General features: G+C 49.2%; 1 protein-coding gene across 9 annotated transcripts in view; it reads left to right on the forward strand.

Moving 5' to 3' along the window:
* DYSF (dysferlin) overlaps nucleotides 1–25,661 on the forward strand; it is a 248,303-nt gene that overhangs the window by 105,058 nt on the left and 117,584 nt on the right. For all 9 annotated transcript variants that reach the window (XM_083187755.1, XM_083188146.1, XM_083187910.1 and 6 more), the window contains 9 exons: nucleotides 20–126; nucleotides 422–614; nucleotides 2,806–2,961; nucleotides 9,165–9,296; nucleotides 12,356–12,522; nucleotides 15,373–15,487; nucleotides 20,385–20,490; nucleotides 23,058–23,200; nucleotides 25,089–25,262. In XM_083187755.1, coding sequence (XP_083043881.1) covers nucleotides 20–126; nucleotides 422–614; nucleotides 2,806–2,961; nucleotides 9,165–9,296; nucleotides 12,356–12,522; nucleotides 15,373–15,487; nucleotides 20,385–20,490; nucleotides 23,058–23,200; nucleotides 25,089–25,262 — 1,293 coding nt within the window. The remainder of the gene's footprint in view (nucleotides 1–19; nucleotides 127–421; nucleotides 615–2,805; nucleotides 2,962–9,164; nucleotides 9,297–12,355; nucleotides 12,523–15,372; nucleotides 15,488–20,384; nucleotides 20,491–23,057; nucleotides 23,201–25,088; nucleotides 25,263–25,661) is intronic.

Below are 25,661 nucleotides of genomic sequence, written 5' to 3' on the forward strand. Positions count from 1 at the left end.
CATTTCTTCTGTCTTACAGGAAAATAACTTGAAAAGAGTCCATCTTGCCGTTAAAGCGAAGAATTCTACGTATGACCTGGATTCGATTTTCACACGTCTGATGGATGATGTCATCAGCGACTGCAGGTACATTTAGCAGCCTGGTTGCAGCCATTTATAACCAGGCAGGGCTCTTAGATGTATTCCCGAGGATATCTTAGCTGTAACAGAGGTACATCATCCTGGACCTGTGTATGTCAATAGGAGATTTGGAGGAGGAGGAGGAGATTTAGCACTGTGTGTGAAGAGAGATAAAGTAGCAGCCAATCACCTCTTAGCTGCCATGTTATAGGCTACATTTGAAAAAAAATGACAGCTAGGAGCTGATTGGTTGATGCTGCTACTGACTTTTCCCCTATATTATCTCTTTCATTGTGTACAGCCATCCATTGCCAGATGTTCCGTCAATACCTGGAACCACTCAACTCGATCTTTATCTGTTTCGCTTCCGACGGACCAATCTGGAACAGATAATCCAGTCTGCCCAGAAAATAAAGATGGAGGAGTGTGACCTCATGGATGTGATTGAGCAGGCTGAGGATTGGCTCCTGAGACTTAAAGCCATGGCGGAGGAGGTAACCGCTCGTACTAACTATACCTATAGAGTCAGCGGACATGGAGGTGCAATTGTGCGATGTGCATACAAAGTATTCTATAGAAGGTACAAGTGGTTCGTTAGAATCTAGAAGCCACCATGATAAATCACGCAGCTCGGTGAGATCTGTAGATAGGAGGGGAGGGGCTTACGTAACAGGGTGCGAGTTTAGGTGTATAGGCGACAGTTTGTCCATCTCGGCTGCAGATTTAAAGCTGCAGTAATTCAAAATGTTTAACCGGTCGTTCAAATTGTTTCCAATTTATATATACAGTTGGAATTGTTCTGGTTCACACAACTTGCGCCCTACTATCCCATACATCCTTTTGGAAAGGGTCTTTAAATGGAACACTGCCCCCAAACCAGACCCTGTAACCTTTGTGCTGTCCAGCGTTCTCCTCCTTTCCCAGTATACTGAGTAAGACATTTATTATGGATGGCATATTCCATGTGATCTGGGCGGGATCTTATCACCTAGGAGCACATTGCAATATGCGATCACGTCGGCGGCTGTATTACCGTGCAGACACAGTGACTGGGGCTTGTCGACACAAGCATTAGACCGACAACGGGAAGGTCGACAGTCAAAAGCTCTGCACACTATCATATTCACCTTCCACGCCCTAGTGGATGGTAGGGTATGAAATACCGCCTGTTGGCGTATGTCGGCTCAAATGTCGGCGCTTATTGCCCACCCCTAACCTAATGTATGTCGACCTTCATAGTTTCGACCTAGCGACCGTGTCCCTTAGCAAATATTAAATAATAAATGGGCCCCATAATCCTTTTCTGAGTGTTGGTTGAACAGTTCAAGTTATCCAATGCCGGAAATGGACATCATACTAGGCCATAATGGGGTAGATGTACTGTATGAAGCAGTGATAAGGGAGGAGAAGTGATAAAGTGCCTGGTGTTTTATCACCGGCCAATCAGCTCCTAGCTATTCCTTTTTAAACCCAGCCTAGAACTTAACATTCAGGAGCTGATTGGCCGGTGATAAAGTACCAGGCACTTTATCACTTCTCCTCCCTTATCACTGCTTCATACATCTACCCCAATGTGCCTTACCGTCGGCGGGTCAGCTACATCCACATCGTGTCTCGTATCTGGTACATTCCAGACACATCACCTTCTAGCCCAGGCATGTCCAAACTGTGGCCCTCCAGCTGTTGTGAAACTACAAGTCCCATCATGCTTTGCCACAGTTTTGCTATGAGGGAATGCTAAAACTATGGCAATGCATGCTGGGATGAGTAGTTTCACAACAGCTGGAGGGCCGCAGTTTGGGCATGCCTGCTCTAACCCATCTATGAGATCTGGTAGTTGTAGTTGGAGCTGTAATTTTTTCCGTTGGATGTAAAATAAAGGCCACGGATTAAGCCCACTACAGAATCATTTAATTATCCGCAAAAATATATATATCTGTATCTCCATTGGACCCGTCCGACGCACTCAGGGTAACGGAGGACAATTAGAAACACATTTCGCTGACACATGAGTCACGGGGTTGCTATAATTTTATAAAATTGGAAGTTGGTCGATTATTAAAAAATCCGCGGTGCTGAGCGAAGTCCAGGAGATGTCGGTCTCCTACACAAATACGCAGAGCGTCCTGGAATACGCCATAAACATTTTATTTTACAGAGAAGTGCAGATACCAGGCTTTGATGCTCCGCTGCTTCTGAATGTGTCTCAGTAATCCGGCTCTGTGTGATATTAATTCCTAAAGAAACAACATTATTAACAGCCAAGACCTCAGCAGTTCCACCCACGTGTGGCTGGTTCCTAGTTTGCGGTGGTGGCGCTAGGTCACCTCGGACAGGAATATCCGTAGAAGGATCTGTAGGACGGTCTAAGGCTCTGGTGGGTTCCAGGATCTTCCAGGTCACTTCTGGGGTTAAGGGTAGGTGGTCCCGGGAACGTGCGCCAAGTGTGTCCATCAGCGAGGTTGGAGCTATGGGCATTCGGTTCTTTTGGCCTCCTCTAGCGTTTCCATCTCTGGCAAGGGGCGCCGATGTGTTGTGTGTTCAGTCTTTTGTACAGATATTACTAAACATTAATGATGCCTGTCTAGGTTGTGGTTCTTTTTCCATCATTTTCCAATTTTCAGCTGTATTTTGTTATGTGTGTGTTGGAAGGCAGCACTAATACTTTGCAAATCCACATTGCAGCCGCAGAACAGCCTGCCAGATATAGTGATTTGGATGTTACAAGGAGACAAGCGTGTGGCTTATTACAGAATGCCAACCCACCAGGTCCTTTACTCCAGGAACGGGTCCAAGTGCTGCGGCAAGAACTGCGGAAAACTTCAGGCCATATTTCTGAAAGTATGTGCCCCCCCCCACTTTCCTCCCCCCCACGCTTTTATCCCCCCCACTCGCAAGCTCCGGGCAGGAGAGCACTGGCGGAGGTCAGCGGGGCTTGTACTAGATTGGATGTGACTGAGATCAGAGTCACAGCAGAATGTTCTCGCTTCAGATTGCAAAATCCATGAAAATAAATGAAGGTTCCAGACAAGAGACAGTGATACAATATTCACTAGTTATAATGTTTTATTGGTACTTATGTAATATCTGGGCTCCCGTTTTTCTTATGAGACCACGTCCCCTCGCAGGGCTCGCTGCGCTCACCACGATTCGGGCACGGTGGCTCGCTGCGCTCGCCACACTATATAAAATCAACTCCATGCGTACTTGGATAGTAGGGGTATGAAAAAATGGGGTGCATTTAACATGGGAGCCCAGATAATACATAAGTACCGCTTTATTTTAAATGGGTGCATTTCTCATTATCGGACTATAGCGCTGTATGTTATAGTTGCCGGGGGTCCGAAATCTTCTAGTGCAAATCCCTCGGTTTAACCCTTTGAAAGGCAAGTGAATTTGTCAAAATAGGTGTGAAAATTGCCAAACAAACATTGTTATTCATCATAATGTACTGTACGCAGGTGCTGGGATCTGTGACCACCGCTGTGTGCTGTACGCAGGTGCTGGGATCTGTTACCATCGCTTTGCGCTGTACGCAGGTGCTGGGATCTGTGACCACCGCTGTGCGCTGTACGCAGGTGCCGGGATCTGTGACCACCGCTGTTCACTGTAAGCAGGTGCTGGGATCTGTGACCACCGCTGTGCACTGTACGCAGGTGCTGGGGTCTGTTACCACCGCTGTGCACTGTAAGCAGGTGCTGGGATCTGTGAACACCGCTGTGCGCTGTACGCAGGTGCTGGGATCTGTTACCATCGCTGTGCGCTGTACGCAGGTGCTGGGACCTGTTACCACCGCTGCGTACTGTGCACAGGTGCTGGGATCTGTTACCACTGCTGTGCACTGTACGCAGGTGCTGGGATCTGTGACCACCACTGTGTACTGTGTGCAGGTGCTGGGATCTGTTACCACCGCTGTGCACTGTACAAGGGTGCTGGGATCTGTGACCACCGCTGTGCACTGTACGCAGGTGCTGGGATCTGTGAACACCGCTGTGCACTGTACGCAGGTGCTGGGATCTGTGACCACCGCTGTGCACTGTACGCAGGTGCAGGGATCTGTTACCACCACTGTGCACTGTACGCAGGTGCTGGGATCTGTTACCACCGCTGTTCACTGTAAGCAGGTGCTGGGATCTGTGACCACCGCTGTGCACTGTACGCAGGTGCTGGGGTCTGTTACCACCGCTGTGCACTGTAAGCAGGTGCTGGGATCTGTGACCACCGCTGTGCGCTGTACGCAGGTGCTGGGATCTGTTACCATCGCTGTGCGCTGTACGCAGGTGCTGGGACCTGTTACCACCGCTGCGTACTGTGCACAGGTGCTGGGATCTGTTACCACTGCTGTGCACTGTACGCAGGTGCTGGGATCTGTGACCACCACTGTGTACTGTGTGCAGGTGCTGGGTTCTGCTACCACTGCTGTGCACTGTACAAGGGTGCTGGGATTTGTTACCACCACTGTGTACTGTGCGCAGGTGCTGGGATCTGTTATCACTGCTGTGCGCTGTAGGCAGGTGCTGGGATCTGTGACCACCGCTGTGCACTGTACGCAGGTGCTGGGATCTGTTACCACTGCTGTGCGCTGTACGCAGGTGCTGGGATCTGTTACCACCGCTGTGCGCAGGTGCTGGGATCTGTTACCACCGCTGTGCGCTGTACGCAGGTGCTGATATCTGTGACCACCGCTGTGCACTGTACGCAGGTGCTGGGATCTGTTACCACCGCTGTGCGCTGTACGCAGGTGCTGGGATCTGTTACCACCGATGTGTACTGTGCACAGGTGCTGGGATCTGTTACCACCGCTGCGTACTGTGCACAGGTGCTGATATCTGTGACCACCGCTGTGCACTGTACGCAGGTGCTGGGATCTGTGACCACTGCTGTGTATCGTGCACAGGTGCTGATATCTGTGACTGTGACCACCGCTGTGCACTGTAGGCAGGTGCTGGGATCTGTGACCACCACTGTGTACTGTGCGCAGGTGCTGGGATCTGTTACCACTGCTGTGCACTCTAAGCAGGTGCTGGGATTTGTTACCAACGCTTCGTACTGTGCACAGGTGCTGATATCTGTGACTTTGACCACCACTGTGCACTGTAGGCAGGTGCTGGGATCTGTTACCACCGCTGTGCACTGTACGCAGGTGCTGGGATCTGTTACCACCGCTGCGTACCCTGCACAGGTGCTGATATCTGTGACCACCGCTGTGCACTGTACGCAGGTGCTGGGATCTGTTACCACCGCTGCGTACTGTGCACAGGTGCTGATATCTGTGACCACTGCTGTGCACTGTAGGCAGGTGCTGGGATCTGTTACCACCGCTGCGTACCGTGCACAGGTGCTGATATGTGACCACCGCTGTGCACTGTATGCAGGTGCTGATATCTGTGACCACCGCTGCGTACTGTACACAGGTGCTGGGATCTGTGACCATCGCTGTGCACTGTAGGCAGGTGCTGGGATCTGTGACCACCTCTGTGTACCATGCACAGGTGCTGGGATCTGTGACGACTACTGTGTGCTGTACGCAGATGCTGATATCTGTGACCACTGCTGCGTACTGTACACAGGTGCTGATATCTGGGACCACCGCTGTGTACCATGCACAGGTGCTGGGATCTGTGACCACTACTGTGTGCTGTACGCAGGTGCTAGGATCTGTTACCACTGCTGTGCACTGTACGCAGGTGCTGATATCTGTGACCACCGCTGTGTACTGTGCACAGGTGCTGGGATCTGTGACCACCGCTGTGTACCATGCACAGGTTCTGGGATTTGTGACCACCGCTGTGTACTGTACGTAGGTGCTGGGATCTGTGACCACAGCTGTGCACTGTATGCAGGTGCTGATATCTGTGACCACCGCTGTGCACTGTGCACAGGTGCTGATATCTGTGACCACCGCTGTGCACTGTATGCAGGTGCTGATATCTGTCACCGCTGTGTACTGTGCACAGGTGCTGGGATCTGTGACCACCGCTGTGTACTGTACGCAGGTGCTGGGATCTGTGACCACCGCTGTGCACTGTACGCAGGTGCTGGGATCTGTTACCACCGCTGTGCGCTGTACGCAGGTGCTGGGATCTGTTACCACCGATGTGTACTGTGCACAGGTGCTGGGATCTGTTACCACCGCTGCGTACTGTGCACAGGTGCTGATATCTGTGACCACCGCTGTGCACTGTATGCAGGTGCTGGGATCTGTGACTACCGCTGTGCACTGTACGCAGGTGCTGATATCTGTGACCACTGCTGTGTACCATGCACAGGTTCTTTGATTTGTGACCACCGCTGTGTACTGTACGTAGGTGCTGGGATCTGTGACCACAGCTGTGCACTGTATGCAGGTGCTGATATCTGTCACCGCTGTGTACTGTGCACAGGTGCTGTGATCTGTGACCACCGCTGTGTACTGTACGCAGATGCTGGGATCTGTGACCACTGCTGTGCACTGTACGAAGGTGCTGGGATCTGCTACCACCGCTGCGTACTGTGCACAGATGCTGGGATCTGTTACCACCGCTGTGCACTGTACGCAGGTGCTGGGATCTGTGACCACTGCTGTGTACCGTGCACAGGTGCTGATATCTGTGACTACCGCTGTGCACTGTAGGCAGGTGCTGGGATTTGTTACCAACGCTTCATACTGTGCACAGGTGCTGATATCTGTGACTTTGACCACCACTGTGCACTGTAGGCAGGTGCTGGGATCTGTTACCACCGCTGTGCACTGTACGCAGGTGCTGGGATCTGTTACCACCGCTGCGTACCCTGCACAGGTGCTGATATCTGTGACCACCGCTGTGCACTGTACGCAGGTGCTGGGATCTGTTACCACCGCTGCGTACTGTGCACAGGTGCTGATATCTGTGACCACCGCTGCGTACTGTGCACAGGTGCTGATATGTTACCACCACTGTGTACTGTACGCAGGTGCTGGGATCTGTGACCACCACTGTGCACAGGTGCTGATATCTGTGACCACTGCTGCGTACTGTGCACAGGTGCTGATATGTTACCACCACTGTGTACTGTGCACATTTGCTGGGATCTGTGACCACCACTGTGTACCATGCACAGGTGCTGGGATCTGTGACCACCGCTGTGTACTGTATGCAGGTGCTGGGATCTGTGACCACCGCTGTGCACTGTATGCAGGTGCTGATATCTGTGACCACCGCTGTGCACTGTGCACAGTTGCTGATATCTGTGACCACCGCTGTGCACTGTATGCAGGTGCTGATATCTGTCACCGCTGTGTACTGTGCACAGGTGCTGGGATCTGTGACCACCGCTGTGTACTGTACGCAGGTGCTGATATCTGTGACCACTGCTGTGTACTGTGCACAGGTGCTGATATCTGTGACCACCGCTGCGTACCGTGCACAGGTGCTGGGATCTGTGACCACCGATGCGTACCGTGCACAGGTGCTGATATGTGACCACCACTGTGCACTGTGCACAGGTGCTATCTGTGACCACCGATGCGTACTGTGCACAGGTGCTAATATCTGTGACCACTGCTGTGCACTGTAGGCAGGTGCTGGGATCTGTTACCACCGCTGTGTACTGTGCACAGGTGCTGATATGTGACCACCGCTGTGTACTGTACGCAGGTGCTGGGATCTGTGACCACCACTGTGCACTGTACGCAGGTACTGATATCTGTAACCACCACAGTGCACTGTAGGCAGGTGCTGGGATCTGTGGCCACCGCTGCGTACTGTACACAGGTGCTGGGATCTGTGACAACCGCTGCGTACTGTACACAGGTGCTGGGATCTGTGACCACCGCTGTGCACTGTACGCAGGTGCTGGGATCTGTGACCACCGCTGTGCACTGTACGCAGGTGCTGATATCTGTGACCACCGCTGCGTACTGTACACAGGTGCTGGGATCTGTGACCACCTCTGTGTACCATGCACAGGTGCTGGGATCTGTGACGACTACTGTGTGCTGTACGCAGGTGCTGGGATCTGTTACCACTGCTGTGCACTGTACGCAGGTGCTGGGATCTGTGACCACTGTTGCGTACTGTATGCAGGTGCTGGGATCTGTGACCACCGCTGTGCACTGTATGCAGGTGCTGATATCTGTCACCGCTGTGTACTGTGCACAGGTGCTGTGATCTGTGACCACCGCTGTGTGCTGTACGCAGGTGCTGGGATCTGTGACCACCGCTGTGCACTGTACGCAGGTGCTGGGATCTGTGACCACCGCTGTGCGCTGTAGGCAGGTGCTGGGATCTGTGACCACCGCTGTGCACTGTATGCAGGTGCTGATATCTGTCACCGCTGTGTACTGTGCACAGGTGCTGTGATCTGTGACCACCGCTGTGTGCTGTACGCAGGTGCTGGGATCTGTGACCACTGTTGCGTACTGTATGCAGGTGCTGGGATCTGTGACCACTGTTGCGTACTGTACGCAGGTGCTGGGATCTGTTACCACCGCTGTGTACCATGCACAGGTGCTGGGATCTGTTACCACCACTGTGCGCTGTACGCAGGTGCTGGGATCTCTGACCACCTCCGTTAGGCAATGCAGAATCTCTTTGGTGCCCTATAAATATAAAATAACAATAATAACGTCATGCTTGTTATTATTATTATTAATATAATATTGTTTTTAGTGCCAGTATATAACCTGAGGCAGTGGTGATACAAATAACACTAGTGGCCTGTACTTTGCGCATGCCATGTACAGTACTACAGATGTAAAATAATTACTAGTCCGCAGCCATTTGGGAGCAGCGCCAGCAGCCATTTTCACAAACCTCTACCATCGCCACCATTTTGTTGGAGTGCCAAGGCCAGAATCTCTATCGTCCCACTTAGATTTCCTGGCCTTTTGGAAGGATATCTGGTGGGCGTTCGCTCTGTGTAACCCCATGGGTCAGTCAGTTGGCCGATGTTGTCACAAGTTATGTGATGCTGTGTCCTAGGACCCAGCACTGGGTCACACATGCATGCAGGATGCCCCTGTATAACCATGTCTCTGCACATCTGCCTCTGACCTCTTCTGTCTGGAATATTCTTATTTTCAGTTTCCACAAGAAGGAAACCAAGGGGTGAAGATGCCAGCGCAGCTCCGGGTACAGCTATGGATGGGGCTGGCTGTGGACCAGAAGGAGTTCAATCAGTTTGCTATGGGGAAGCTCTCCGTCTTTGCAGAAACCGTAAGTTGTGAAACATGTCATTTTGCTTTCACTTTCTGTTAAGGAGTAATTTGGACTGTACATCGGCCTCTAGTGGTTACTGGCGGTACTTCGCCATTTATTTATTACCAGTTTCTTATATAGCACACACATATTCCGCAGCGCTTTACAGAGAATATTGGAACATTCACATCAGTCCCTGGAGCTTACAATCTATATTCCCCACCACATGTACACGCACACACAGACATTCTAGGGTTAATTTTGTTAACATTACAGAAACATACTGCAGCACCACTACAGTAATAGACTGCAGCACCATTACAGTAACATACTGCAGCACCACTACAGTAACATACTGCACACCATTACAGTAACATACTGCAGCACCACTACAGTAACATAGTGCAGCACCACTACAGTGACATACTGCACACCATTACAGTAACATACTGCAGTACCACTACAGTAACATACTACAGCACCACTACAGTAACATACTGCACACCATTACAGTAACATACTGCAGCACCGCTACAGTAACATACTGCACACCATTACAGTAACATACTGCAGCACCACTACAGTAACATACTACAGCACCACTACAGTAACATACTACACACATTACAGTAACATACTGCAGCACCACTACAGTAACATACTGCAGCACCACTACAGTAACATACTGCACACCATTACAGTAACATACTGCAGCACCACTACAGTAACATACTACAGTAACATACTACAGCACCACTACAGTAACATACTGCAGCACCACTACAGTAACATACTACAGCACCACTACAGTAACATACTACACACATTACAGTAACATACTGCAGCACCACTACAGTAACATACTGCAGCACCACTACAGTAACATACTGCACACCATTACAGTAACATACTGCAGCACCACTACAGTAACATACTACAGCACCACTACAGTAACATACTACAGCACCACTACAGTAACATACTGCACACCATTACAGTAACATATCGCACCACTACAGTAACATACTGCACACATTACAGTAACATACTGCAGCACCACTACAGTAACATACTGCAGCACCGCTACAGTAACATACTACAGCACCACTACAGTAACATACTGCAGCACCACTACAGTAACATACTACAGCACCACTACAGTAACATACTGCAGCACCGCTACAGTAACATACTGCACACCATTACAGTAACATACTGCAGCACCACTACAGTAACATACTGCAGCACCGCTACAGTAACATACTACAGCACCACTACAGTAACATACTGCAGCACCACTACAGTAACATACTGCACACCATTACAGTAACATATCGCACCACTACAGTAACATACTGCACACATTACAGTAACATACTGCAGCACCACTACAGTAACATACTGCAGCACCACTACAGTAACATACTACAGCACCACTATAGAAACACTCTGTATCACCGCTACAGTAACATACTGCAACACCACTACAGTAACATACTGCAGCACCGCTACAGTAACATACTACAGCACCACTACAGTAACATACTGCAGCACCACTACAGTAACATACTACAGCACCACTACAGTAACATACTGCAGCACCATTACAGTAACATACTGCAGCACCATTACAGTAACATATCGCACCACTACAGTAACATACTGCACACATTACAGTAACATACTGCAGCACCACTACAGTAACATACTGCAGCACCGCTACAGTAACATACTACAGCACCACTACAGTAACATACTGCAGCACCACTACAGTAACATACTGCAGCACCGCTACAGTAACATACTACAGCACCACTACAGTGACATACTACAGCACCACTACAGTAACATACTGCACACCATTACAGTAACATACTGCAGCACCACTACAGTAACAGACTGCAGCACCGCTACTGTAACATACTGCAGCACCGCTACAGTAACATACTGCAGCTCCGCTACAGTAACATACTGCACACATTACAGTAACATACTGCAGCACCACTACAGTAACATACTGCACACATTACAGTAACATACTACAGCACCACTACAGTAACATACTGCAGCACCGCTACATAAACATACTGCACACCATTACAGTAACATACTGCAGCACCGCTACTGTAACATACTGCAGCACCGCTACAGTAACATACTGCACACCATTACAGTAACATACTGCAGCACCACTACAGTAACATACTGCACACATTACAGTAACATACTGCACACATTACAGTAACATACTGCTCACACAGTACAGTAACATACTGCAGCACCGCTACAGTAACATACTGCAGCACCACTACAGTAACATACTGCAGCACCGCTACAGTAACATACTGCACACATTACAGTAACATACTGCACACATTACAGTAACATACTGCAGCACCATTACAGTAACATACTGCAGCACCGCTACAGTAACATACTGCACACATTACAGTAACATACTGCACACATTACAGTAACATACTGCAGCACCATTACAGTAACATACTGCAGCACCACTACAGTAACATACTGCACACATTACAGTAACATACTACAGCACCGCTACATAAACATACTGCACACCATTACAGTAACATACTGCAGCACCGCTACTGTAACATACTGCAGCACCGCTACATAAACATACTGCACACCATTACAGTAACATACTGCAGCACCACTACAGTAACATACTGCAGCACCACTACAGTAACATACTACAGCACCACTACAGTAAGATACTGCAGCACCGCTACAGTAACATAGTGCACACATTACAGTAACATACTACAGCACCGCTACAGTAACATACTACAGTAACATACTACACACATTACAGTAACATACTGCACACATTACAGTAACATACTGCACACATTACAGTAACATACTGCACACATTACAGTAACATACTGCACACATTACAGTAACATACTGCAGCACCGCTACAGTAACATACTGCACACATTACAGTAACATACTGCAGCACCATTACAGTAACATACTGCAGCACCATTACAGTAACACTCCACATCACAGGCTGAGGCGGAGGCTGACACTATCCCTTTGTCTTGCAGTATGAGAACCAGACCAAGCTGGCATTGGTGGGCAATTGGGGCACCACGGGGCTGACGTACCCCAAGTACACAGATGTGACAGGGAAGATCAAGTTGCCAAAAGAAAGTTTCAAGCCCTCCAGCGGCTGGATGTGGGCCGGAGACTGGTTTATCAGCCCCGAGAAGACGTGAGTTCAGGCTGTACATGTTTCTGTTTTGTGCCTGTGTAAATCCTGAATCCTCGCCAGTTACCCTAATCAGCGTGTAAGAGCAGACAGTGCTGGGCACCGGTGCTGCGCTGGCACATGCTGCCCGGCCCGGGACTATCTGGGCTATGTGCGCTCCCTGGCACCTCCGCGGGGTCACATTCTTGGACAGGGCTGTGACATAATCCCTGTCTTTGTTTTCATACTATAATAAGCTGATAAATTGTACAGTTTAGTAATGTATCACAGACCCCGTTCTCTTGCTCTCTGCGATCTATCAGTGAGTATTATTCTAAGATTTAGTCTCTTGGCATCGGAATATTCTGTATCTTTTTGTTGAAGGAATACAACCATTAGGACAGCAGCAATGCTGCACCCGCAGGTTTTAAATACCACCTCTGCCTTACCAAGCTTCGTGGTACCACGGCTCCATGTGCCAGTGTCCCATCCATCACCTGTGCATTGTATGCTGATTTTATATATTGACACACAATTTTGAATTTTTAACTCCTGTAAACATGTGGAGACCATACAAACTTCACACAGACATGCCCTTAAATGGGAAGCAAACCCAAGACCTCAGTGGTGTGAGGCAGAAACTTAAGCACTGTGCTGCTGATTGGTTGATGGTTGCTAATTGTTGACTGGTGCTAAATGCTATGGTTGCTATTTAGTTCTATAGTTGCCAACTGCCCCCTTGTTGCTTTGGGGGCTGACTGGCTGCTGATTGGTTCATGGTTGCTGATTGTTAACTGGTTGCTGTTTTTGATTGCTTGTATAGCTGCCAGTGGTTGCTGTTTGGTTCGTGGTTGCTGATTGCTAACTGGTTCCCATGGTTGCTGATTGGTTGCATAGTTGGCAAGTGCCCACTAGCAGGGCCGCCGTGAGGTATGCCGAGCCCCGGTAAACGTTTGGGGCTGTGGTCTAATTGTGGGAGGCGTGGTAATTAGTACCCGCCCCCCCTCTTGGTGGCCCTGCCCAGTGGTTGCTGATTGATTGATAGTTGATGATTGATAACTGGTTCCATGATTTGTGATTGGTTGTATAGTTGCCTAGTTGCAGCCATGTAGGAGTTAATAAACATCAGATACCAATCACACGCAGCCATGTAGGAGTTAACAAATAAAGGATTCCAATCACACGCAGCCATGTAGCAGTTAATAAATACAGGATACCAATCACACGCAGCCATGTAGGAGTTAATAAATACAGGATACCAATCACACGCAGCCATGTAGGAGTTAATAAATACAGGAATCCAATCACAGGCCACCATGTAGGAGTTAATAAATGCTAGTCTTGGTAAATCCTTTAACTTGTGATTTCTATTACTAGATTTACATTGCTGTGAAAATGCAGAGTTTAGGCTTTAAGGCATCATAAAAATGTTAATAGATTTTTTTTCTCTTATTTTGCGGTCGGAGCATCTTTGCCAAAGTCTTAAAGCGTTCATCAGCGTGGTGCAGCGGACCGCAGATCCCCGGCTGCTGGGGGTTCTTCCTATTCATTGCAGTCACTCAGATCGCAAATAAATCTAGGCCACATAGACTGCGACGCTATCCACACTATCGCGAGCGCCACGCGGTACACAATTGTCACTTACACAGGTGTTTGGTGGCCTTTTCCCGCCAACTGCTGTAATGCATAATATAACACGGCAGTAAGTATAATAGCGCAAATTGCAGAAATGACTCGATGGCCGCTGAGAGAACTGGGGTCACAGACAGCTATTACGCCTCGTCTGGAAGCGGGTCTCACAGACGGCACAGGTAGAGAGAAATAGCCGAGAGAGCAGATATTACGGCATTGAGTCATCCTAGAATAACACGGAGGCGAGTTACGTGGAAGCTGCGCCGCTTTTTTTATTTTATTATTATTTTAATGGTATTCTGGAGAAATGGGATCCGCCAATGGAACGGTTGGGATCGGCATTCCACGGAGCTTTAACTGTGACATTGGCCCTTATTGTGGTCCATTCGCATGGACCAGAATCTTCGCCAGGGCAGCGATGGGTGGTGGCCGGGCTACCATTCGCAAGGCGGGGTTTGGCGGACTCGCAAAGCTGCGAATAACCCCCATTGTGTAAGTGTAACACTACGGCATTAACAGTACCGCTGGCATAGTGCTGGGGAGGGTGAGGGTGAGATGAGCAGGGGGGTCTCTGGGCAGGGAATGCTGGTACTCTCATGCATTGCCTGGCATCACCCATAGGCAGACGCATGCCGCACTCTCCTAGCCATAAAGGCATAGGAACATGCACCAAACTGAGTACTGCACAGAGTATTAGGTCAGCGCGCAGCACAATAATTGGGGGTTTACAAGCTCAGGTGTCGACATCGAAAATCAGCTCAGGTAATGGCGCAGGACGGCATCTTGTATGCGCGAATGTGTATAATGCGGCAGCCGCCGGGTCACTAAAAAGCCGGCCCACGTCCGCGACATGTTATGCCGCAGACGGAATACACTCTTCCCGGCATACTGTTTCCCAACCGGCGGGGGGCCGACTACGGTTGCTGCAGCTGCAGATTTGCAAGTTAATACAGCGGCCCAGCAGTGGGACTCGGCCCTGTGGATACTCATCTATTTCCGCGGGTGCTCGGGGCCCTTGAGCACCCACAGAATCGTCACCTATGTGTGAGGCAGGGGGATTACCTGATCTGTTGGCTCCGAACACTTGCAGCCCAGTGAGCAGGCCCAGAGTCGTTTAATACAAACCGTGCAGCTTGTTTTCAATTCTAAGGTATATTTCAGAGATTTGTCTATTGCTAATAGACCACGCAGCCGTGCAATCAGGTCTGATAAACCCCCAATGTTATGTCTTCTCTCCCCCAGATTGCTGTACGGAAGTGACGCCGGTCACATGAGCTTCGTGGAGGAGGTGTTTGAAAACCAGGCCCGGCTCCCCGGCGGACAGTGGATTCACATGACAGAGGCATACTCAGATGTGGTAGGAGAACAATGTCGGCTCTATGATCTAGCCTGCGATAAAGGGGATCTGCCGTGACGGTGTAACTGGTGCATACAACAGGCCGAGTCCCAGTAGTCATTGTCCTAATAATAATATCAAGTATACAGAAATCCCAGACTGTTAGGCCTCGCTCCTCTTCCACACTCTCTGCATTTATCCTAAACTGATAGGTGAATGAATATGGCGCACAGAAGAAGAGGTGCCCCCCTGCTCAGGCTCCTAGCTGTACCATACAGGAGGAATAAATGTGCAATCTAAGCACTAAGGGCCTGATTCAGGGAAAACAGAAATTTGTGGCACGCTCTATACAAAATGGGCTGATGGACAGAACTCCCGCTTAATGCATTCATTGGGCAAATAAGCTCAATAAGGGTGAAATTTAATAGGATGAGAGATTCAGAAAGTGGGAGATTTGGGGGGAGATTCTCTAAGCTAGAAATGCGGTAAAAACCCAGTTATCGGGGTTTTTACCGCATTTTGTAATGCTGTAAGCATCCCCCGCCGGGTTACCGCGGCGGGGGCATCGGCAGAAAAATCTGGCGATGCCCCATAGAAGCCAATGGGCTTCTACCGCATCCCACCGCCGCCCCGCAACGACCCCCGCCGCCCCGCACGGACCCCCCGCATCCCCGCATCGCCCCCTCACCTGTGTCCGGGCAGCACAGAGCTGTGCTGCCCGGACCTGTGACCTCCTCCCTGCACTGATCCTCTTTCGGGTGCAGGGAGGAGGAGAGCCCGGCGCAGCAGCAGCAGCGCCGGGTGTGGGAGGGAGGGGGGAGCCGCCGGGACCTGCTGGGACCCGGCGACTCTCACCGCAAAGGACAGCTCTTAACGCAAGAGCTGTCCTTTGCCTTAATTATCGCATATGTTACAACATATGCGATAATTATAATTGCGAAGGGGGGCGGAGATTCTTAGAGAATCTCCCCCTTGGTAATAAACAGTAGAGGGTCTTGAGCAGTGGTGGCTTCTACCTCGTGGCAGGAGGGGGGCTGCCGCTGGCCAGGAAGCAGGCACCTCCCCCCCCCCCTGCTGCCACAGCTCCTCCTCCTTGTCCCCGCCACACAGGTGCTGCCTTCCCAGCGCCTGTACATAACTCTGTACTGCGCATGCGGCTGCTTCGGCAACAGCCCATAGAAGGGATATGAGGGTCCCGGCACCTGTATAACACAGATGACAGGCACCAGGACCGGCTTGTACGGAGTACCGACGTAGGTACTGCATATGCGCTATCCCCGGATTTTATGGGCTGCCCATACTGAGGAGTCTCAGAGGGTGAGAACACCTCCCAATGGGACTGCCTTGGTGACTGGCAGGTCGGACTTCCAATAGGAAGTCACTGCCAGTTACAGTGAAGTTAGTGCAGTCTCACAGACTGCATCTGGCTTCACTACTGTGGCGGATTTTACCTGGGGTGGGGGCAGTCCATAGGTAAGAACCGCCACTGGTCTTGGGCATGTTTTAATCATTATCACTGTGATTAAATACCTAGCACAGGGGTCGGGGAACTTTTTAACCTTTTACACCAAAATATATTTAGATGCGCTGACGTTACCCTCTTGATTTGAACGGAAGGATATCATATATTATTTATTAATTATTCATTAATTGTTTATTATCACAGCAAAATAAATATAGTGTGTGTGTGTATATATATATACAGAATGAGAATCTGCGCAAAGTCACATTTTCTTAAAAGCATTTTCATCAAACAAGTAGACAGTAACAGTTCAGTGCACTTTAATAGCTGTCACCACATAAAGCGGATTAATAACATCCCATATTCACAGTTTGTGAGGGTGCACAGGAACTGTGCTAATATAACTGTTACAACAAGGATGAGTATCGTAGTCAAAATGGCGCAGTTTCTAGAGCTGCCAAGTGGTATTCGTTTTTTTACGGGTCCCTCAAAAACCCTTCACCATCACCTCACAACAAAGATTAAAAACGTGACCTCTCAGGCGCTCCACATAGGGATGTAATGGGGCTTCTCTCCCATGCATCAATCACATGAAAAAAGAGGGAATAAGAATTGCAATAGTGAAGCAAGTTATTTCAAATTTCCCCCCTTTTAATGGACAAATTAATGATACATATATTAAAACATATAAAAACAATTTCATCTCATAAAAACATACTCCAATGAAAATAAAGTGCTGTGTGCAATATCGGATCTTATTATCCAAGTGGGACACGGGTGGGTAATTACCAATTTTGTTGGGAACTGGAAATTAATCCGTTCCTTCCAGCGCATGCAACACTTTTCACCAGCGGTGTTGACACTGAGCTCCTGGCAGCTGATCCCGGTCCCTTATTCTCCGTCCGTCACCAGCACATAAGTGTATAGATTGCCAAAGTTCACCAACGCGTTTCGTCCTGTTATCCGGACTTTTTCAAGGTGTATTGACTGAAGGCAATCTCTCTGTTTATAAATACGGCATAAGTCCGTATGCCGGCAGAGGACCATGGGACTTGTAGGAATTGCGCTAATTAGGGTCCTGCCGGCATACGGAAGTAGGGTTTATAAACAGAGAGATTGCCTTCAGTCAATACACCTTGAAAAAGTCCGGATAACAGGACGAAACGCGTTGGTGAACTTTGGCAATCTATACACTTATGTGCTGGTGACGGACGGAGAATAAGGGACCGGGATCAGCTGCCAGGAGCTCAGTGTCAACACCGCTGGTGAAAAGTGTTGCATGCGCTGGAAGGAACGGATTAATTTCCAGTTCCCAACAAAATTGCTAATTACCCACCCGTGTCCCACTTGGATAATAAGATCCGATATTGCACACAGCACTTTATTTTCATTGGAGTATGTTTTTATGAGATGAAATTGTTTTTATATGTTTTAATATATGTATCATTAATTTGTCCATTAAAAGGGGGGAAATTTGAAATAACTTGCTTCACTATTGCAATTCTTATTCCCTCTTTTTTCATGTGATTGATGCATGTGCTAATATAACGACCCCTGCCCTAGCACAACACCGCCACACCCATCTTTTAATCACTTTATAAATCCAGTGGTAATTTTCCTTCTTGCAGTACTCCAAATGTAAGTGATACTTAACCCTTTGAGTGTCAACAGTGCCAACACAGCGGCTGGACTTTTTTTGGGTGCAATATTTAATTTAAACGTCAGTTAATTCACTTGTATTTATTCATTTGTATTTATTTATACTAAGAGAACAGTCGCCGTGATCGGCGTCTTCTTTTGGCGCGATAACTAAAAGTCTCCCGATCCTTATCCGTCATTGCAGAGAGGTTTAAGATATTTCCAATACCGTCCAGAGCTCCGGTCCAGCGTTCTGAGACTGTTTCCACTTACGTGTATACACATAGTCTGTCTGCGAGTGAGTCGCGTTACAGGGAGATTGAGGGTAATTTAGATATTAAGAAGCCGGCTTATTAAGGGTGTGGACCGGGATTGTTACAGCTCTGCTTTCAAACAGAGAGAACATAAGAACATTTGATGTGAACGGCAATCAGTCCTGGATCTCTCAGCATGTCAGATGGAAGTCATTGGAAATGATGAATGAAAGTGTAACATCATATCGTGCCGAATTGTTACACATTGGAATCTATGCTAAGCAGAGCACTTGGTGAAATGTCAGGGTTTGGAGCCAGGCCGATCCCATTCAGCACTGGGGGATGCACGTAGCCGTACGGGGGGGGGGGGGGGGGGGGGGAATGTTGCGTCGATAGATATTATGTGCTGCACATAATATCTATCGAATTGTAGGAGCAGTCGCATTTGGTTTTTAACCACATGCGATCGCTCGAATATGATGCGGAGGTGGGGGGCGGAGGGGACGCATTCAGCGGTGTGGGGTTTGGGGAGAGGGGGCCCTAGGGACCGCTGGCGGCGTACCTGCGTCTCATATCAGGGGGTGGCGGAGTAGTGTAGTGCTAGCAGTAGCGAGTGGCGGGAGTCAGTGGTGGCGGAAGAATTTTTTAAAATACTGGGCTGCCCTGTGATTGGTTGAGAGAGCTCAGCCAATCACAGGGCAGCCCAGTGTTTTAAACAAATCTTCCGCCACCGCTGACTCCCGCCGCCCGCAAGCGCTACTGCTAGCATACACTACTCCGCCGCCCCCTGCGCGCCCTCTTCCAGCACCCGATTTGCCATCGGTAGATGGCATGCGACATCGGGTGCTGACTTTTGCACCCAAAAATGTGATCGTTCGATGGACATCGTACTTCGATGTCGCATCGAATCCCATCGCATAAGTGTATGGGCACCATAAGTGTATACTCTTACTCTGTCTTCTGCATGTCCTATGCGTGGGTCCCTCCCCCCCAGGAAGGTCAAAAGGTCAACAGTGTCTAAGGTCAACAGGTACCAAAGTTCAACAGGGTCAATAGATCGACATGCAATGGTCAACACAGAAAAAGTGAACAAGTTTTTTTTTTTTTTAGTGTTTGGGTTTTCATTTAGTATGTTTCTTCATATGTGACCCCAGTAAGTGAACTGCGTCCCCTCAGGAGGCTCGCATCGCTTGCCAAACTTCGGGCACTATTCCCAACCGTGGGTCATGATAGGGAATGTTGTAAATAAAAACGTGTCGACCATGTACATTTTGCAGTTTTTGACCTTATGACACAGTCGATCTTTGACCTGTCGACCTATTGCATATGAGCTGGACATATTGGCTGTCTGTCCAGTGCACGGTGCCCCTTTTATAGCCAGCTGCAGGCGGACAACGGTTTGGCTGCATTATCTGTTGTGGTGATAATGATGTCACTGACATGAATGTGACCATGTCTTTGTCACACTGGTGCTTTCAGGGAAGGCCTGGTATACACCGATATATATCCCCATAGAACAGACTCTCCCTGGCTTCTAATGACTATTGTACTGTTTGTCTTGCAGAATGGGGAAAAAATCCTCCCTAAAGATGAAACTGAGTGTCCCCCCGGGTGGAAGTGGGAGGATGAAGAGTGGTCGACGGATATTAATAGAGCGGTGGATGAGCAGGGTGAGAATCGGGGGAGTGTCTTACACACAAGTTACAGGCACTACATTTATACAGGTTCACCACCCATAATCCAGCACCCTCGCCAGTGGCGTAACTAGACATCCGTAGGCCCCATAGCAAAAGTTTGTAAGGGCCCCCTATTTAGCAACTGATTGTGACAAATGTATGTAAATCATATTACTTAGACAGCAAAGATGTGCCCCCTTCAGCTCTGGGCCCCATAGCAGCTGCACCCCTTGCACCTATGGTAGTTACACCCTTGACCCTCGCTGCCATCAGTGTGCCGGATTGTTTATTTTTTGCAGATTACCAGTCGTATTACCAGCAGCACGATTACCCTCTACATCACATTTCCCCCCACACCATCTCTGCAGCCATCTCAACCCCCCCGAAGCTGTGTCCTTAATGACTCCTCCCCCCAGTCCATCTGTCCCGGCAACTCATTCCGTCCCCCGCAGTGCGTTTCTCCACCAGCAGCATGGCTCCACCACCCACAATGCGACTCCTCTCCCCACAACTCAGTCCGTCCCCCGCAGTGCGTTTCTCCACCAGCAGCATGCTCCACCACCCACAATGCGACTACTCTCCCCACAACTCAGTCCGTCCCCCGCAGTGCGTTTCTCCACCAGCAGCAAGGCCCCACCACCCACAGTGTGACTCCTCTCCCCACAACTCATTCCGTCCCCCGCAGTGAGTTTCTCCACCAGCAGCACGGCTCCACCACCCACAGTGCGACTCCTCTCCCCCAAATCAGTCCATCCCCCGCAGTGCGTTTCTCCACCAGCAGCACGGCTCCACCACCCACAGTGTGAGTCCTCTCCCCACAACTCAGTCCGTCCCCCGCAGTGCGTTTCTCCACCAGCAGCATGCTCCACCGCCCACAGTGCGACTCCTCTCTCCACAACTCAGTCCATCCCCCGCAGTGCGTTTCTCCAGTAGAACGGCTCCACCACCCACAGTGCAACTCCTCTCCCCACAACTCAGTCTGTCCCCTGCAGTGCGTTTCTCCACCAGCAGCACGGCTCCACCACCCACAGTGCGACTCCTCTCTCCACAACTCAGTCCTTCCCCCGCAGTGCGTTTCTCCACCAGCAGCACGGCTCCACCACCCACAGTGCGACTCCTCTCCCCACAACTCAGTCTGTCCCCCGCAGTGCGTTTCTCCACCAGCAGCATGGCTCCACCACCCACAGTGCGTCTTTCCCTCCTCCTGCTGCCACTAAACCTTCCTGCAGCTTAAATTTGCCTGGTGCCTAATGTGTCCGGATTAAAAGTGGTTCCGGACTATCAGGTGTCAGAAAATCGATGGTGTACCTGTATATAGGCCCTCATTCTGGTTGGCTCACAAAGCAGCATTACTTTGCTGCTTTACAAGCCTTGTAGTGCCACCTGCCCTGCATCCGGACACCCGATTTTCCCCGCAGGGCTGCGAATGGCTGTTTTACATAACCTTCCAATCGCAACCTTGCGTGGTTGACCGACATCATTCGATGGTTGCCGACCATCGAATGATTTCTGTAGTGCTCACAAATCTAAGCCAGTCTCTGCTGACTTACTGTAGATTAGCGGCGCCCTGCTCTGTGAACAGAGCGGGCATCCGATATCTGGTGACGTCAGCTGCTTGCCCAGGGAAACCCAGCGTTTTCATAGGTACCCCCAGGAAACTCATGCGAACGCCCCCCCTACCCGCCTCCTGCATGCCCCATGTGAGTGCCACATAGACTATGGAAGTCTCTGAGGGCGCCGCAGTAAAAACCAACCTGCACATGCGGATAACCGATTATGTGCCTACGCAGGTAGGAAACATCGGTCGCCATTGCGAACTCTCACTCACTGTAACATGGCGGCTAGACACTAATTGGTTCCCCCCCCCAGCTGACACTTCTGACTCCACTGGCCCAGCTGCAGTGTTATCTGTAGCCCATAGGCTACAATGGGCTACCGGCATCTCAGAATGGTGGTAGCCCCGGGACCCACTGCGGGTCTTAAATATAGGGGATGCGTCTGGTGGCGTGGCAGGGGGGATTAAAGCAGAAATCAGAGGGGAACTTAATATATGCAGCTAACTCCCGAAAACGGGTGTTCTACATGGTAAATGGGCCCGTATAACACTTTCCAACCTTTAGAGCTCAATGTTTTGGAACATGTCACCCAAAAGATTGCTGCCACCACCCGCCAAACGCTAGCCCTCCTGCCGCCCTAATCCCAGCGCTACCGTGCGAGTGCGGGGATTAGGGCGGATGCACAGACGAAAAATCATTTCATGGTCGTCGCCATCCAATGATTTTTTTCTCTGTTCATAATGAAATGTCAGCCAGGACATACGTTTCACAACGCATCAGCAGACGGCAGGGCCTGTGATAACACCATTACATAGATGTATGAAGCAGCGATAAGGAAGTAGAAGTGAGCCAGAGGAGGAGTGGCCCATGGCAGCCAATCAGCTGCTCTGTGTAATTTTATATTATGCAAATTATAGATGTTTCTTCAGTGCTGATTGGTTGCCATGGGCCACTTCTCCTCCCTTATCATTGCTTCATACATCTACCCCATTGTTCTCTATCTAGGCTGGGAGTACGGCATAACCATTCCACCCGACCGGAAGCCCAAATCCTGGGTCCCCACTGAGAAGATGTATCACACAAACCGGAGGAGGCGCTGGGTCAGGCTACGCCGGAGAGATCCCAAGCAGATCGAGATCCTGAAAAAGGTGCCTTTTGTGTGTTTCTCTGTCAGCCCCAGGGGTCTACGTACTAAGTGCTGGAGAGAGATAAAGTGGGGAGAGATCAAGTACAAGCCCAAAACACATGGGTGAAGTTAATTCCGACTATTTGCGAGTCCTGATATGCGTAGGACACTGGGTGTCAGTCAGAATGGTGTGCAGTGCAGGTTTTCAGAATGTCCCCCAGCGAGCAGAGGTTGGTGATTACTTTATCTCAGTAATTTACCACATGATCTTGGATACATGCGCTAATGTTCAATGCAGCGGACTTTAAAGTAAGCAGTGTTGATGTTGCCTGTTGGGGTAGCAGTAATGTGTTTTCACCACTAGGTGTCTCTGTTTGACTGCTTGAGCAGCTCACCCGGGTCCCCAAAGCATTGAAGTAGTTTCCTCTGCTAATAAAATGTCCTATTGAAACCCGAGAGTAAACAACGGCTGAGCAGGCCAGCGTCTGCCAGATGCACTTTTTATAACCTGTAATAGTGAAACGACATAGTGTGCCGTTCAGTGCGCCAGATGTATTGAAAAAGCGATAAAGTGGAGAGTGATAGCCAGCCAATCAGCTCCTACCTGTCATTTTTCAAACATAGCCTGTAATGGGGCATCTAGGAGCTGATTGGTTGGTTGTTTATCACTCAGTAACAAGCACCCCTGAAAGACCCGTCCACTAGGATGATCCTGCTCAGAGATACTTCACAAGATGTTTGTCATCTACAGGTGACTCTTCGCTGATTGGCTCGCACATCCCCTCAGGCAACTACCATTGGACACATTGCTTTAGCTTGTGGACTGCTCCTGTGCTTATTAGTCATGTCTTTCTATCATCAGGCAGATGTGTTCTCTTGTTGCCCTGGTAACAACACAGCCCTGGTGCCAGACCTGTGTTGTGCCACTTGTAGTCATATCGGGTGAGGGATCTAGCAGGGCACGTTCGGTTTCCATGCATCTGGTAAAGAGAGAATAAAATATTAAATAAATTGCCAAATAACTGTGACAGCCGTTCTCTCTATAACTTGGGCTGGTAGAATCTTAACCCTTTGAGTGCCAATAGCTCTGTGCAAAATGTCCGCTAAAAATGCCAGCGTCTCTCACATTTGTTCTATAAATTCAGGTAAAAATCTGTTGTAAGAAAGGATTATATTTCCTATATAAGGTAACATTACAGGTCATTAGGATGAATAATATGACAGATAGAATCGGCACTTCTGTAAGCTTAATTGCCAGGGGCTGCTGTGATTGGACAGCAGCTGGATCTGCTGTCCAATCACAGCAGCAGCCCTGTCAATGAAGCACTTCTAGAAGTGCCACTTTTGCCATTTTTTTAATGAGCTTTTTTAAGCCCATGGTTTAGCTCCGCCCCCCCCGGTGATTCATCCCCTTCTCGTGTCAGTGGGAAGCGCCTCTTATCGGTGCCTCCCAAACTAATTTGAATGTTTCAAATTGCAAAAATAATATAAAGAAAATACTTATGACACAAAATATGAGTCATAGGTATATATTATTCTTTGTATTTTTATTTAAACAAAATTACAGGGGCGAAGCTCTGCCTCCCCTGAGTGCACATCCCTGCTAAATTCAGGGTAGTTCCCATTTGCTACATGGGTGGGATAAAATATGAAGTTGAAAACATTTTGCTAAAACACTTTAAAGTGTTACCTGTCCATTATCTGGTGGATTTGTGCATCATTGTTTCAAGTTATCTGTCCATTCATATCAGGGTGATAGACTATAATACGCCTATTTTTTTTTTTCTCTGTGATGGATAATCTCCAGCCCCTGTCTCCCTCCCCTGGATACGCCATGTCCTTTCCTTACACACTCTTGCACACATTGGTGACAAACATGGGCTAACATGATACCCTGTCCTCTCCCACAGCACAAGCCTGACGAATCAGAGAGCGAGGGCTGGGAATACACCTCTCTCTTTGGCTGGAGGTTTCACCTGAAGTACCGTAAGACAGACAGCTTCCGGAGGAGGCGATGGAGGCGGCGGATGGAGCCGCTACAGCAGACTGGAGCGGCGGCTGTGTTTGCCTTAGAGGGAGCCCTGGTAAGTGGAAGGGACCCTGTCTTCTGTTTATTACAGACAGTCATGCTGTCAGCTCCATGGTTCTAGACCAAGGATACAGTTTATGACGAGGCAGGTAGTAAGGGAATGACGCCAAGGTACCATCCTGTCCTATGCTTTTATCCACAGCTTAGATTGGGCACAGAAATCTCCAAATAAGTTTTCATGCCCTTACTAAGGTAACATGAGAACGACCGGCTACCTGCTGCAGGTAGCGATGTAAACATTACGGTTTTGGAGGGTCCCCAACAATTGGCGCAACATGAGCAGCCCAGGATGAGGTCTCAGTCAACTACGTCAAAACAAGCTAATATCATTGTTCCAATGGTTCTCCTTGGTTTTCTTATTTCGTTTGGTGCAAAGGAAGATAAAAGTATATAC

Source organism: Crinia signifera, chromosome 1 (genome assembly GCF_055691185.1).
Source record: "Crinia signifera chromosome 1, ASM5569118v1, whole genome shotgun sequence".
In the NCBI taxonomy this organism is placed as follows: Eukaryota; Metazoa; Chordata; class Amphibia; order Anura; family Myobatrachidae; genus Crinia; species Crinia signifera.